Source organism: Ostrea edulis, chromosome 9, assembly GCF_947568905.1.
Source record: "Ostrea edulis chromosome 9, xbOstEdul1.1, whole genome shotgun sequence".
Classification (NCBI taxonomy): domain Eukaryota; kingdom Metazoa; phylum Mollusca; class Bivalvia; order Ostreida; family Ostreidae; genus Ostrea; species Ostrea edulis.
Window position 1 is genome coordinate 37,877,507 of NC_079172.1, and position 17,576 is coordinate 37,895,082.

Sequence of the window (17,576 nt, forward strand, 5' to 3'; positions counted from 1 at the left end):
CTTTGTTTTCTTTTTAAAGATAGATTGGTTCGCTATGGTTGTTTGAAGACAAATTCTTTGTAAAAGAGTGGTTTCTTGGCTTGTATTTTTGACTGTCAACTAAAATCATGGAAGTGGTGACCTGAACTTGCAGTTCAGTTGGTGTCACACAAAACATTTTATGATTCTAAGTAAGAATTAGTGTGAATTTACGAAGCACAAAATGTCACACACAAACATCAACCTCAAATAAATCAAGAATGTATAATGTTAATCATCTGTCAGATGACAGATGATTAACATTATACATTCTTGATTTATTTGAGGTTGATGTTTGTGTGTGACATTTTGTGCTTCGTAAATTCACACTAATTCTTACTTAGAATCATAAAATGTTTTGTGTGACACCAACTGAACTGCAAGGGTCGAATGCTAGCGCTGCCCGACATATTTTATATAAATTGTTGGGCTGTTATTTTTTCATACTTATTTTGAATATGAATTACAAGGGGCTCCAAGTAAGCAGGCAGTCTATTGTATTGTAGGTTAAAGTTTGTGCAATCTCTTGTACAAATTCAAACTTGTTCAAACCTTGACGTTAGGGTTCAGGACTGGACTGCAAGAAGAGTGTTAAGTCTTCTGTAGAAATATAAAGGAAAACTCTCGGAGAATCTTCCTTTTAAGATTCCAGGTGTTTGTACTCGAATTTCAAGGTGATTTTCTCAGACTCTCCAGCAAGAGGGAAAAATACACCCCACCCGCTCGTGTAGCCACCGACTCAACTGGCAGCCATGCTGAAGATTCAAATAGAACAGCTTCATTATTTGCCAAGCAAGAGCAAACTCCTTGTATCGATTCTCATTTAGTGTATAGGTCCTGGTATCGATTCTCATTTAGTGTATAGGTCCTGGTATCGATTCTCATTTAGTGTACAAATCCTGGTATCGATTCTCATTTAGTGTACAAATCCTGGTATCTATTCTCATTTAGTGTACAGGTCCTGGTATCGATTCTCATTTAGTGTACAGGTCCTGGTATCGATTCTCATTTAGTGTACAGGTCCTGGTATCGATTCTCGTTTAATGAACAACTACATCTAATCTACCATACTCTCCTCATCAAACTGCGTGCATTGCAAACAGTGTTTTTGTTTGTTTTACGTTGCTTTGAGAATTTTTCACCAATATTGAGATGTCCACAGCTGTACATGAAGCACCACAAATTTAGACTTATGCCCAGGGCCACAGCAATCTTTAATGTGCCAAAATCTGCTGCAACATGGGACCTCCATTTTAAGGTCATATCCGAAAGACCCATGATTGTTACCTCAAAATACTGATCGTTTGGTGAAGGAGCAATCGCTACTCGTGTTTATGTCTCATGTGGCACAAGTAGGGCTCAAACTCACAACCTCCTTGTTACAAGTAAGCAAACGATCTACCACTGAACTACTATGACTGGTTTGCAATCTTTTATTTGAGATAGATTTATTTTGGTAAACAATGTGTCGCATACAAAATAATTTCCATTAGAGTAACTACTATTATCATGTGTAACATGAAGGGAGGATATGCAACAGACAAGACTGGGATTGAAAAACTGATCACTGATGATTGAACCCATCTGACCACCACATTCATCCCTCCTTAAATGCTTTCACACCTCGAAGGCATCAAGGATCTTTATCCCACTGGCAGGTATTTTCACCTGTTAGCTCAAGGGGCTGGTCTACGGCACCAAAAGTAACAGGAAAGGGGGGAAATGCAACAGACCAGGATTCCAACCCGGGCCCCTTAATCTCTATTCATGTGCTCTACAAACTGAGTTCTATTTGACCACCGGTGATTGAACCTGTCTGACCACACATATGTATAGGTAGTCCAAAATATCTGACGTTTTCTTGGCTTTTATATGATTTTGATATTTACCGTGCAAGATATTTCGGGCTAATGTATAGGATGCATAAATTCTAAGAAACCAAATATTTCTTAGATCCATTCTTTAAGTTGATGAAAATTAACCCAGAAATGACTAAATGAGAAAATTTTGAAGAGAAAAATGATTATGGATAGAATACATAGCGCCACGTGTATTTGCCTTAGGCCAAATTGGGACCCAATAAGCATAGGGTCGATAAGTCTGGCAACCCAAGCTGGGTATGGGTTAAATCTAGGGCAAAATTGTTTGAAAATATTTGATTATCAAAAACGAAATTTATCTAGGCTTTCATGGTAGTTTATAATGTGTGATTTTGAAAAAGAAATCATATTCAATTCAATATAGTCTTTTTCGCGAACAAACAGGCCTAAATGAGCAATTTAAATGTTCTTGGATCGGTATCTGGTCGATGCATCTGTCTGTTACCTATATTTACCCTGAACTTGTTGACTACAACCAACAACATCCGGCCACCTGCCATCTGTCTGACATTGTGTCTCGCTGTCAAAGGCACGTTTGACGATTTGAATGAAGACAGACACGATAAGAGTATGACTGCAATCTCCCTCCTCAGTCGGTTTCTGAGGAAGTACGTGTTCAGTGTTGAGGCCCTGTTGTTATTAGGTCTCGTCTTCTTTCTGTATCACTCCGTGTATCATTCTAAACCTCTGTGGAGATACATATTCCCGTCCAAAGAGAAGAAAATCAGCGATGTGAAAAATAAGGTACTTCTGCTTCTGCCTGACAATGGCCACCATCAACAAGTTGATTATCCTGCCATTAAGTTCTTAGTATCTTGAAGGTAATCTCAGCGAGATTCGTCGAGGCTGAATCCAAATATTCAGCCTCGACGAATCTCGCTGAGATTATCTTGAAGGTAGTGACGAACCGTCCCATTCTGTTGTTTAGGCCTACAAGATATGTTTATTCCCAGAGGCACAGGACTTGTTTCTGTATGTATATCATGTCATCTATATACTAATAACAGAATAATGTTAGTATACAGACATCATAACTTATTACTTGTGCCCAGAGGGCATAATATTGCATAAAAGCAAAGACAGTTTAATATAAAGAAATTTCAGAAAAGATTACAACATTAAAATTTTACAAACTACAATATGTACAGTAACTGTACATGTAAATGTAGCATATGGGGAAACAAATACATGTATATGATTTGCAAATCGGATGAACATACCTAAGTAAATGGACAATGTCAGTGTTATACCTGTAGCAGGTCTGGCGTTCGTATAGTCTGTACTTCGCGTTGTGTTTGTTTTATTTTATTTTGATAGTGGCGACTCCAAAACGACCCAACTACACTATGATTTTAAACTTGAAAATAAATTCAATAGAAATGAAAATAAGAGAAAAAACACTTTACGAATTTATTACCAGTATGAATGTGACAAATACACACTCCTAAAGCCTAGAACTTAGCCTAGAAACTATCAAGAAATCTCCCAACCCAAAGGTAATATAATAATTTAGTAAGTAAAATGGGCAAAGTAGACGAACAAAACGTAATACCAAAATAGGAATAATGGAAGGAGAAAAGTAGCTAGCAAGGCCAGCTGTCTCGCTTTGACGAATAGTAAGCTGCATGGCTTATATAGCAAATTAGACAATAGAAACTGTCATTAAAGTTATTGGCTAAAAGATAAAGTGGGCGTGGTCAAATACAACGGGTGAATAATTTACATCGGGATCGAAATCCAGAAATAAAAGTAAAAGTAAAACCCAAACTACCACATACCAAAATATGAATAATGAGCTTGAAGGATTTTTGCAGTTTTATAGCACCACCTCTTTTTCTGAAAGTTTAAAATAACTAGATGTCCACTCAATTTGTTAATTACTGGTTTGTCTTCATTAATCATCAACTAAATAAATTTATCCTTATTTGTTAAATAGATAAAAAAAAATTATAGATGAAAGGTGAAGATAACGAAGTGATCAATCTCATAACTCCTATAAGCAATACAAAATAGATAGTTGGGCAAACACAGACCCCTGGATATACCAGAGGTGGGATCAGGTGCCTAGGAGGAGTAATCATCCCATGTTGACCGGTCACAGCCGCCGTGAGCCCTCAATCTTGATCAGGTAAACGGAGGTATCCATAGTCAAAATTAGTGTGTCAAGAATGGCCTAAACAATCGGTATGAAACAAGTTAGACAGCATTTGACCCAATGATAGGTTGTATTGGCTAGATTGTTATAACAACCATAGAATTTATGAAATGCTGACTTTAGACGAGACTGTTGAAACCCCAGTACCATCAACTTGTTTGTCAGTAGCCTGCTTCGAATTAAAAACTGACCATACGCAGAACAAGCTCTTGTGTATCAAATCAGTTGAGAGATATAAACACCATATGCAGGTGATAATGGAATATTGCAACATAGATATGGGAAGTTGATAATGGAGAAGCTGAAATCATCTCGTTTATCACTAAGTTAAGTTGTTAGTTTGCTGTTAATATCATGACATATCATGAAAAAACACATGTATATTTCCATCTTCAACATAGAATGGGTAATCAGTAAAGAAATGTGTATTCATAGAATCATGATAACTTTTAAGACTAGGAAAATATATGCGACTGATATTAAAATGTAGAGTTCCCATTGTTCTCCCTATGTATATATTATAGAATATGTTTTAATTTGTAATTGATCATAACATTTATATGAAAATAATACAATTTCCAAAAAAAGTACATTTTTCCAAGTCTCTACATACTAGAATAGAATATGTTTATTTCTAAGAGGCCAACACAGAACAAATAATGAACAAAAGAAAGGTCAATATATGGATCGATTTTTATAGAACCAATAAAACAAAAAAATGCATGTTCATGCATAATATTGTCAGGGGAAGGAGTCTCCTAATCTCAGCTGAGATTCGGATCACTCAAGGCGTCAGTCCAAATATACAGCTCAGCCGAGATAAGAAATCTCCCAGCTTGTTTTAGTATAAGAATGAGATAACAATGATACACAATCGTAAGATATAGCTCTTGATACAATTGTAATGGTTAGACTTTGTATTTTCTCCCTTCCTGTTACACAATGAATCTACTGAATAGATAATCAAAGTTACATATACATCATCAAGCAAGTGCTCACAATATTCCTAGGCTTGTTTTCATGAGGAGATTTGCTGGAACTGTTGTATTAGTATTTGGGTCTATTTAATTATGGATTGTGGATATCAGCTTGGACATCTCAGTGGTTGGAGCACCTGACTGGTAAAGCGGGGGTCCCAGGTTCGATTTCCCAGTCCAGTCATAATTTTATCCTTCCTATTTCTTCTATTCTTATTTATGTACATATGAATTCAAAACTTTAAACTTACTTGTAAATTCTAGCTGTAAGTTCGGGTAGCTGATTCTCCACTTGACCTTTTGTGACCCCATGAAGGGAAGTAACTGAATTTAAACTGTGAATGCATGTTTTCCATGTTCACATGGTAATTTTCCGGTATTTTCATGTACATATCAAATATGTAATTGGCTGACTTTTGACAGGATCCTGCACATGATGTTTTCCCGCCAAAACGATCTGAACCAACAGCAACATGGGAACTACAGAAGGATGGTGCGGCTGGTTACGCTATTCAGGGGAGACGACCCCACATGGAGGACAGGCTTAACATTGTCAGTGACCTTGAACAGACTGGGACATCTATCTACGGTGTATTTGATGGACACGGAGGAGAGGTGAATTCAGTAGACTGTAATGTCGGGAGTAATTGTTGATAAGTTACAGGATGTACATTGTAAGGGTTACGAAGATTAGTTTTGATGATATGTTGAAACTGATTCACATCACCCTATGTAGTAATATGAAAACGAGAATGCATGAATATGAAATGGACCCAGACTCCTATACTTAAATCATGGAGTTTTCTGGGTGTATATCAATGGTTCACCTATTGTGCAACATTTGTTTTTCCATGTTGAAATATATTTTTAAAAATTGAGGTCCTGAACCCCAAACCATATATATTCCTGCTGCACATATTTAGATGCATTGAGTATTTTGATGGGCACTAGTGCCCTGGGATCATCCCAACCCCCAGTTTTTGATTGCTCAAATATATCAAAATGGTTAAGATACCAACCCTTAAAGCAAATTATTCTTGTTGATTATAACACAATGCACTGAGCACCAGGGTTTTGTTTGTAATTTTTCCACTCCATTTGCCCCTCACGGCGAAAAAGAAAATTCTGAAAACTTTTTGCACATCTAAAAGACACCACCAATTATCTCCCAAAAAGATGACTTGATGTATATGCATAATTAATACTTAATTATGCCAAAAGTACATTTCATCTTTTTGATAATTTCTGCACAGTAGACGGCATATAACTGAAGAGAATTATACAATGATTTACTTATTTCATATGCTTAAAAATCTGGCATTATTTGTTATCAACCTAGTATCTTATATCTGATACCATCACTATTTATTAAGTCCTGGTACACAATTTAGCCCATCACAAATTATTGCATATTATCTACACATGTCTGATAATTTACCTTCTTTATGTGATAGTTTGCAGCCGACTTTACAGAGAAAACTCTCTTTAAGTACTTGATGGTCAGGATGCTCAGTGCTTCATTAGACGAACAAACTGTAAACTTCACCCAGATGATTACGGAGGAAGTACTTCGAGTTGACAAAAAGCTACAGGAGATTGCTAGGACCAATTCTGATATATCAGGTATGTGTTCAGGGCTCATATCCCAGGGGGTGGGGCTAAGTTGATCATAATTAGATTGAAAATGCATTTTATCTTTAAAAAATGTCTCCTATACTTCTGGACATTGAGGCAACATGTTTTGCGTAATTGTAATGAGAAATAAGCCCTCTACCAAAAGTGTGAAATTCATGACCCCTGGGTTCAGTGTTCAGGCCTTAGCATGGGACCAAATTGATCATATATTGAATATAATGAGTCCTATACCGAAAGTGAAATTATTGACCTCAAGGTTCTGGTACCAGGGTAGGGCTAGATTGGTCATATGCATGTACGTTATGTATTGAAAATACAATAGACAATCATCTTTACTGCTGAACATCAAGCAGACAAACTGTTTGTTTGATTATAATGAGCGATGTGAATTTATGACCCCTGGCTTCAGGCCCTAGGGTGAAGCTTAGTTGATCATATGTTGAAAAAGCAATATATTTCAGAAAATCTCTACTCCAGGACTGGACATTAAGCAAGCAACCTCTATAAGCATTATCTGGATTTAAACAAGACATTATATAATTTAAACAGTTGGAGTCTGTGATTAAACAGATTCAGAAAGTCTTGGTGTCATTCTATGAGAATATTTCCATGCCAAATGAATAATTCTAAAAATTCTTACTTTATCCCTTTCCAACATTTGAAGGATATAATTTTGTGTGATCCTTGATGTAGTTACACAGGTAATTTTTTCGTTATTGTTGTTGTACTATATGCATTATTTATTTACATTGTAACTTTTTTTTATCTTACAAGGTACTACAGCACTGTTCACCATATTGAAAGAGGACATACTGACGGTAGCAAATGTCGGGGATTCCCGGGGTGTTCTGTGTGATAAAAATGGAACAGCCATACCTCTGTCTTATGACCACAAACCTTACAATGTGAGTATATCAGTGTAACAGCCACCCCTCTCTTATAACCACAAAGTATGTGTCAGCCACCCCTCTCTTATAACCACAGAGTATGTGTCAGCCACCCCTCTCTTATAACCACAGAGTATGTGTCAGCCTCCCTTCTCTTATAACCACAGAGTATGTGTCAGCCACCCCTCTCTTATAACCACAGAGTATGTGTCAGCCACCCCTCTCTTATAACCACAGAGTATGTGTCAGCCACCCCTCTCTTATAATCACATAGTATCTGTAATCCACCCTCTCGTATAACCACAGAGTATGTGTCAGCCACCCTCTCTTATAACCACAGAGTATGTGTCAGCCACCCCTCTCTTATAACCACAGAGTATGTGTCAGCCACCCCTCTCTTATAATTTACTTTCATTATAGGATTAATGATATTGATCACTGTTATTTTTACCTGTTCATAGAAATATACAATGTCAACTGACTGAGGAGGAAAAACAGTTTGATTTTATTGAAATTGTCATCTCATGATTGAAAGTTTAAGAACGAAGAGAATTTTGTGGTGTTAGAAATTTAGAATAAGCTTCATGTAGCAGAATGATGGAAGTTTACCTGTAGTTAGTGTAAAATCATTGAGAAAGAATGAAATAAATCCATGCAAGAGCTGAACACTGTACATTTATCTGAACTAACTAAAAACATTGAAGAATATCAAAAGGACATCTGTGGTGTAGTTTCATTAGAAAATTTTGTTGTGGTTTGATATTTGTCATCTTTAAAAGAATTTTACTTTGGAGGGGGGGTGGGGTGGGTTCCATATTTACTGTAAAAGTATCAATATTCAATATTTACTTAATGTGTTAATTTTTATTTTTACAACTTTCCAGGTGAAAGAGAGACAGAGAATTAAGGATGTTGGTGGTTTTATCAGTTTTAATGGCGTTTGGAGGGTTGCAGGTGTCCTGGCAACCTCACGTGCCTTGGGGGATTACCCGCTCAAAGACACTAAAATGGTGATAGCGGAGCCCGATATTTTGACCTTTAATCTCAGGTTTCTACAGCCTTATTTTATGATTTTGGCCTCAGATGGTCTGTGGGATGTTTTCTCCAATCAGGAAGCAGTTGACTTCGTGAAAGGCCATCTTAACGAGCCGTTCTTTGGTGCTAAAAGTCTGGTTTTACAGGCGTACTACAAGGGCTCCCTAGACAACATATCTGTGGTGGTTGTTAATTTTAGCAGTGATGGAATCTCAAGATATAGCAGCAAGCAGTCTTGATTGATATTTTTTTTTTTATTCTTAAGTTTTGTTGTCCCTGTAATAAGGGAGATAACTCTTGCAATAATTTTTTTTTTACTGTCATTGGATTTCAGAATTTACACCAGAATGAAAACTGCTAGTCTATGTATTTGTTTGCGACAAAACAATACCCAGAAATTTTTATGGGTGTCTAGTATTGTGATTTATTCACCCCAAAAGTGTATGCTCTTTCACAAAACAACATAAAATGGTTTTCAGTCATGATAAAGAAACCTGTATGTGTATGATTGGTAGGAGATGGGGAAAATCATGTCTGAGAATGTACCGGGACTTCTAAGTTATTAGATGCCATGTATCATTTATTTATAACAAATGCATATTTTAATTATTCAATTTTTTGCACACATTATGAATTGTTTCTTGGATCTAGGGAAAAAAAGGTTATTTTAATTGATATAAACTTTGTGATAAAAGTGTAGATCATTGTTGTACTTAATACATCTGTGACTTATATAACTTTGTGTGACTTAAACTTCACATTTTACTATTATTTATTTAAAATACATGTGTGACTTACATAACTTTGTGTCACTTAAAGTACACATTTTACTATATATTTGTTTAAACTACATTTGTGACTTAAACTGTATATTTTATTGTGCATCTTTTATTGATTCATGTGATGTTTTGTGCAGAACATTTTCTCATGACACATTACTGGCATTAGTTAACATTAAGGTGAATTTAGAAAAAAAACTAAAAAATCAATATTTTTCTGTTGATTTTTTTTTGTTAAGTATGAAACCTTTACCTGAATTTTTAAAGATTGAATTATGAAATTGTTTCTTGAATTAATATTATGCTCATTATTTGATTTCCTAAAAGCTTAATCACTAACCACTACAGGGAAGGGCTGACCTTGAAATAAAGCTACTTAAACGAGACTGAGTAGCTTAAGATGGTCTCACATTATTGGTAACAATAAGGTACTGTACATTGATACGTGGTGGGTTTAATTCAAAACAAGATTTAGTGGTACATAGACTTGCATTGGTATGAATACTCACCATTCATTTGTTGTTGAATTACATTTGTAATTTATCTATAATTCTTATAACATCAGACAAAAATACTTAAGGAGAGCCACATAATTCAATTATCTATGATAGTAATATACATCCAAATGACTACATGCGCAGACATCATTGAATACGTTAAATTGCTTAAAGTGACATATAGGTCCGTTGGGCCAGGTGTAAAATTATATTATCATGTATCTTACTGAAATACAAAAGTTGTATTACACATGTCACTATAATAAAAGATTTACTTACTTACTTACTGTAGGACCAAGAATACTGATGTTTGTTATAATGGCCTAGTTCAATCATCAACTATAGTAACTAGAGTTGAACCATAGTATGATCGAATTACCTTTGGTCGAAACTGGAAGGGTTGTCATTGCGCATGTCTGGTCTACCACACAGCAACATGTGCTTACAGAATGGTTAAACTTTAGTTACCAGAAATGCGCACTGAAGGTCCAGAAGCAAGCTAGGCATGCACAATTAAGTTTCGGAAGTCAACTAGACAACTACTATGGTTGATGATCGAACTAGGCCCATGTTCTGGGTAGCTCTACTGGTGAAAATACATGTCAGCTGTCTGTCAACAACTATTGTAAATTATTCCTCAGATTGCAATGAATTTTTTCCACAAAGACAACACAGGGATACACAATATAGTGCCTTAATTTTCATTTGAATTAATGGTTAAATATGAAAAATCTAAATTCTTTTTTTAATATATCGTCTTCCACATTTATCATCAGATAGTAATGAAATCTAATACAGAGATACACAAATCTGTGATTTTTCATATGAACGAATGGTTAGGTATATGATATTGTTTTGAGCTCACCTGAGGTAAAGGATGGTGTATTCCAATCTGATCAAAATTTGTTTGAATTTGTAGGTATTGTTGTTGGAAGATTTTTATATTTTTTATTTCTTTTCCAGAACACTCAGTCAATTGCAGTCAAATATGAATTGTGGGGAATGAAGATTGTTAAGATGAAGGGGTTTTCCCTCTTTTCAGGGGAGATTAGTGAGAGGGTGGAGTGTTAAACAAATATTCTCAAGAATTTCTGAACCATGAAAGCTAACACTTGTATATAAGCTTGTTTATGTGATGTAGATTTCATTTTATTCAAACCATGAGGCCAGGGTGGGGGTTACAACATGGGATTAACACTTTCACATAGAATAATCTTCTTCTACAGTAAGGTTACAATCTTTTGAATTGATATGTAAGCCTCCTTATATAGATTTCAAGGTTGTGCATCCCCAAAAATTATCCAGATTATTCCAAGATACAAATAATCCACAGAGGACATAAGTAACACTTATGTATATACATTGTATATTGCAACCCAATACAAGGAACATGTAAGCTAAATATAAAACATTTACAGTTGAAAAGTAAGTTACTTTGTTACTATTATTAGCATTCAAAATCTGTGTTTCTCCCTTTATTCTAAACAGTGATTTTTGTTTAGCACATGTAGGCCAGTAGAGCTACATTCTCGACAGAGACTTCTGGTATAATATATATATATAATTTGTTGTTGTTTTGTATTCTGGTATACTTTATATCATTTGTTGTTGTTTTTACTTCTGGTATAGTTAGTATAATTTGTTGTTGTTTTGTATGCCTTTTGACATGTTTTTGTTTCGTTTTTTGTATTTTTCTTGTATATGCAAGATTGAGATCTGTCTAGTAAAAAGCCAATACATTTTTATATGTAATTTTTTTTATCAATGGTATCTTGAAAATCGGTATAATAAATAGAAGTTTTAAATGATATTATATGTAGAGTTTTTTGTGACATCAGCATACTTGTCTCTGGGGTCAGGTTGGAACCACAGTAGAGATTTAGCATAGAGAAAGTCATGTTAAACATGGTCAAAAATAAGATGAGTAAGAATCTGTCACATTGACAAGTTGCATTAGATTTATTCTTGTCAAATTGAAAATTACAATAAGATAAGAATAATGTTGCATAAGAATTACTGTACTTAGATTTGTATGCCATTAGAAAGTGCCATAAACTGATTTTTATGGAGTAAGAAATCGCCTGTTATTTCTTATATCAGTAAATGACCGTAATTTCGATTATTCCGTGGGCCTCCACAGAGCACATTTCAGCCAATTATATCACTTTATTATCAAAGAGTAAAGGTATAAAACTCTAAATATAGGATATCCAAGTTCGCTAATGAAAAAAGAAGATATAAAACCAAATGGTATAGAAGTGCACTCTCTGTTTTAATATATTCATACATATAAATCAATTTACATTACTACCACAATTCATCCCGAAATTCCGTGTATTTCTCCAGATAGGCAGGAATCAATTCAGAAAAATGTTTATTATTTTTTATTCTTGAAGTTCTGAAATCGGTTCAAAACTCAATTTTCTCTCTCTCTCTCTCTCTCTCCCTCTCTCTCTCTGTGTGTCTCTCTCTCTGATTTGAGCAAACCGGAAGATCCGTCAAATCGGGGAAGTCTAAACGGCTTTTGATGCTGGAAGCTGGAGCGGCCTTGGTGGTTGTCTCTTCGTCACATATTTCCAGCTTTCTTTTTTTTTTTTTTAACTTTTTCCATAAATTACGACGAAGTTGGGTGAGGTTGTGTATCCTTTTTTTCGCGGCTGTCATCAATGCCTGTGGATAAGTTGGCGGGAATTATATGCCAACGTGTTCCTGATGCTTTGCACCGACAGCTTTCCTCTGAATGGAGAGTAGCAGCAAACTTATCGCCATGTATGCCTTCAATGAGGAAGCTCTGGGCTGCAGTGCTTAGATGAACAATGACAGATAGCGAGCAATCTTTGTGGGAGTGCTGCTGTCTAGCGCTTACGTAGGTTACTGGATACAATGTATTGGATTCCATGTCTTCTCTGTCTTTATTGGGGTCATGAGATGGACTTCTAAGTTTCCTTTTACCTTCTCAGTGATTTTACTTGGTGTGACTACATCAGTTGGAAAATGGACTAAGCCTTTGTCAATATGGCAGTTGGAATGCCTCGACTTTAATTTGCATTCATCAAGGCCACACTTGTCCCTACGAACCTCTTACTTGAAGAAGTCCTGTGAATAAAACATAATGAGAAGCATGGCGTCGGTAGAGGCTTCTTTCCACTGCATAAGTCGCTTTATTGTGGTATTTAAATCCCGTTGTATATTATTGGTGATTCCAGAGGTGTTGGATAGTTCGTACTCCTTCAGGTTCCATCTACTACCCTTTTGTCTTTAAGGTGGACTGGAAGACTCCATAAATCAGAAAATCCCGCATACAGTTGACCGAACTTCTTCTTGGCCTGCAAAAGTTACTCCAAGTGGCCGTTAAACCATCAGACTTGTCTCCACATTTCTTTAATCTGAGAACAAGGTCACACTTCGTATGGTTCCAACACAAACAAATTCACGTTGGGGAGGAGTTCAGCAACTATACATTCTTGCAATCAATTTCTCTGTGTAATAGAGTGATCTTTGGGTTAATGAATAAATTTTGCTATAGATATATGCTTCAATGTATTTTACTTTAGAAAACCCTTGATCCACTCCTTTATTTCTCTAGCTCTTACATGTACATATATAGGTGAACACATTTAATAGTCATTACCTTAAGGCATATGTTAAAGGTCTTGTAGTGTTCTTGAACTTCATTGGTTGTGTTTTGTGAAGTTGCTTTTGGTTGGTTTTTATTGTTTTGGTCATTGGGTTTTACCGCCAAAATTGAGCATTCTTTGTCTAGTTTTGAGAGAGGACAGACTTCATATCGACAACATTGACTAAGACCTTCTATAAAGACTTTTCCTTCTTTTCTGGTAAGTAATTCATTACTAATTATCCTTATTGGTAAATGTCAATTAATATTTCCAGTCTATATATTTTTGCAGATTTAATGAGATTCCTTTTGCACTAAATATTAACTGAGAGAAAGGCTAGATCTACAAAGAATGATAGTTTTGTTTAAAGCTCTTTGATTTCATGAATCAATTGCTTATATTTAGAGTAAATTGGTGAATCTATCAAGTTACACTTTATTTTATAATCAGAATATTTGATTAACTTGTTCGGAGTGAACAATTGAGTCTAACTTTAATAAATAGTATTTTTAGACTATTGTATGTAAATTACAGAGTCCATGTACATATCCACATAGATATATATACCCTGTACTTGTATGTGGAAGCCTCTTCCCATAGAATGGTAAATATATGATTTAAGTTTTAATGATAATGTATTCTTATGACTATGGGAGAAATCTGTTCATACCAGTATATGTAACTTTAAGAGTTGTCTCCCTTTATTGTGATTTTGATACAAGTAATACATTTATCTTGATGGAAATTACATTCATTAATCATATAAGTAATATTGTCAATTATTAATTAATGCACTCTGTGATATCATATTATTGTTATTTTACCTGTATTGCAGGGCTGTAAAAATATGTGCATGTGAGATATCCTTCACTGTGATATTAAATTCCCTGAACCCATACAGGAGTTGCTTATTATGAAACTACAAACCTGTTACATCTGTATATCACGAGAACGTGCTTGTCAGATGACATGTTGGGAATTATTGCCTTGACCTTTCTCCCAGAGACATCGGGAACACAAACTCCACAGGAACAGTTTTTCCAATCCGGAATAGAATATGTTTTGCAACGAGAATTGACATGTAGAAATATCTAAGTTCAAATGTAGTATCATATGATAAAAGCATTGCCTCATCTGAACTTATCCTCAATAACTTGTTGATTTCTTCCGTCATGTCGCTATAAACAAACACTATTGCCAGGTCTAGGAATATGGTAATGTCGTTTACCTAACATGGAAGCTGGTACGTAATGTGGAGGGAATTGTAAAGTTGGTAGTGCGAAATTCTCTCTTCATGCGTTTTAGGCCATTTTCATCTGATTAACACTTGTAAATTTCGGGTAGTTTGCACTTTGGTTTGATCCACATACTGTTGTAATGACCATTTCCTCGTAGACCATGTGATGGTTTATCATCATTAGAAGTACTTGCTTTAATGTTGTCTGATAGTAATGTTTAGCAATAGCCCCTTCTCTTCTTTCTGATTACAATGAGGACTAGAAGAATGAGCTAACGAATCTCCGGTGTGGTATTCTAACTCTATACATGCGTCTTTGAAAACAATTATCTGGAGTTTGTGCTACGCTTGACGTAGAATGTTTGACACCATACCCTCTATTTCTTTTGAATTCCTGTTGCGGTTACTCCAACTATAGGCATCACAAGACTAACCATTTTCCACCAACGTCCGAAATAATGTGTATATCTCATCCGCCTTTGGGCGTCCTGGAGGCTTTGCTGATACTTGCTGATACAATCTGGATTTGACAACATTTTTAGAGAACCCTTGTAAGTGATTACGACCTTGCTATGGCTGTAGAAAATTATGTCGGGTACATTTGAGGATAAGTCTACCCCGCAATCATCTTTTTTAAGTGTTGAATAATCAAATGGTGGCGGGTGACCCAAGACCATAAACTGAGAATAGACTTAAGTCAAAATTTTGATTACTTATATCTTAAGATTTATGTAGCACAGATGTTTTTAAAAAACCTGCAGGATTGTAAAAAAAAAATTCAAACGCAAACATATACTGAAATTTTTATTTGTTTATGAAAATTATTTCAAAAGTTAGCTGGATTTGAAATTTAGAATTAAGTCTTTTCTCAGTTTATGGTCTTGGGGCTGATATTTGGACACATGTACTTTTGTCTTAAGTATAATGAAGGTCAACCATATTTAAACTTTAGATTTCCGGTGAAGATCCGCAGCAAAAGTAGTAATATTGTCCAATCGTCTTGCACCTTTTAAACTTGAGTCATTCAGTGCTGAACAACCATAATATGGTGGACTCGTTTTAACTTTGAGGCTAATACATGTAGCTGGTGAAAATGAATCTGATCTACCGAAACGGACGATCAATATTCTTTCAAATATTGTGAGGGTGACCACAAGTAGCTATATTTTAAACGGAAATTCAAGTTGGACTGCAACAGATGCATAAAATCCAACACAAGGTGAGTTGCAAGGGAAAATGGTGTAAAGTTAACGACGGTGACCTAATTTTCGCAAGTTGGGCTTATTTTAGCTCACCTGAACCGAAGACTCAAGTGAGTTTTTCTGATAAAAATTTGTCCGCTGTCCGTCGTCGTCGTTGTTGTAAAGTTTTCATCTTCTCTAGTAAACATTTCGTAAATTCTATGGTCGTTATAACGATCTAGTTTGTCAATATAACCTATCATTGGGTCAAATGCTGTCTGACGTGTTTCATACCGACTGTTAGACCGTTCTTGACAGACTGATTTTGACTACAGATAACTCCGTTTACCTAATCAGGGTATAGGGCTCACGGTGGGTTTGACCAGTCGACAGGGGGTGCTTACTCCTCCTAAGCACCTGATCCCACCTCTGGTGTGTCCAGAGGTCCGTGTTTGCCCAACTCTCTCCTTTGTATTGCTTTTAGGAGTTGTGAGATTGATCACTGTTCGTTATCTTCGCCTTTCTTAGTGCAGATTCAAGTTTGTTCAAATCACGGCCCCTAGGGGTAGGTTGGGGCCACAATAGGGGATCAAAGTTTTACGTAGACATATACATGTATAGGGAAAATCTTTAAAAATATTCTTCTCAAGAACCAATGAGCTAGAAGAGCTGAGATTTACATGAAAGCTTTCTGACATAGTGCAGATTGAAGTCTCTTCAAATCATGACCACCGGGGGTAGGTTGGGGCCACAATAGGGGATCAAAGTTTTACATAAGAAATATATAGGGAAAATCTTCTCAAGAACCAATGAGCCAGAAGAGCTGAGATTTATATGAAAGCTTCTTGACATAGTGCAGATTCAAGTTTGTTCAAATCATGGCTCACAGGGGCAGGATGGGGCCACAATAGGGCACCAAAGTTTTACATAGGAATAAATAGAGAAAATCTTTTTAAAAATCTTCTTCTCAAGAACCAATGGACCAGAAGAATTGACATTTACACGAAAGCTTACTGACATAGTGCAGATTCAAGTTTGATCTTCTCAAGAACCATTGAGCCAGAAGAGCTGACGCTTACATGAAAGCTTCGATCCTGACACACTGTAAAATCATTTAAATTCGTGGTTATTACGGGTTCATGGGGACGTAATTTCGTGGATTTATATATTTATAAGAAAGATAACTCTGGAATGTTTGCTTTCGTCTTCATTCGTTCAGGATGTGAATTCGTGGGTGAGGGGTACTCACGAATTCCACGAAAATTGAGCAACCACGAATTCTAATGATTCCACGGTAGTGCAGATTCAAATTTGTTCAAATCATGGCCTCCAGGGTAGGATGGGGCCACAATAGGGGATCAACGTTTTACATAGAAATATATAGGGAAAATCTTTAAAAATCTTCTTCTCAAGAACCACCGGGCCAAAGTAGTCGACATTTACATGAAAACTTTCCGACATAGTGCAGATTCAAGTTTGTAAAAATCATGGCCTCCAGGGGTAGGTTGGGGCCACAATAGGGACTAAGATTTTACATGCAAATATATATGGAAAGCTTTCAGATATGGGCCAAGGTGACTCAGGTAAGCAATGTGGCCTATGATCTATGTATTACACTACAGAACAATATTATTACTTTAGACTGGGAAAACGTTTAATGTATTATCACCATTAATAC

General features: G+C 35.8%; 1 protein-coding gene across 1 annotated transcript; it reads left to right on the forward strand.

The window, feature by feature from the left end:
- The first annotated feature begins 2,361 nt into the window (after nt 1-2,361).
- Nucleotides 2,362-11,673, forward strand: LOC125659280 (protein phosphatase 1L-like). Its single transcript, XM_048890895.2, has 5 exons — nt 2,362-2,642; nt 5,454-5,645; nt 6,485-6,653; nt 7,440-7,570; nt 8,437-11,673. The coding sequence occupies exons 1-5, from the start codon at nt 2,469-2,471 to the stop codon at nt 8,824-8,826; spliced, it is 1,056 nt and encodes a 351-aa protein (XP_048746852.1). The 5' UTR covers nt 2,362-2,468; the 3' UTR covers nt 8,827-11,673.
- The last annotated feature ends 5,903 nt before the right edge of the window (nt 11,674-17,576 follow it).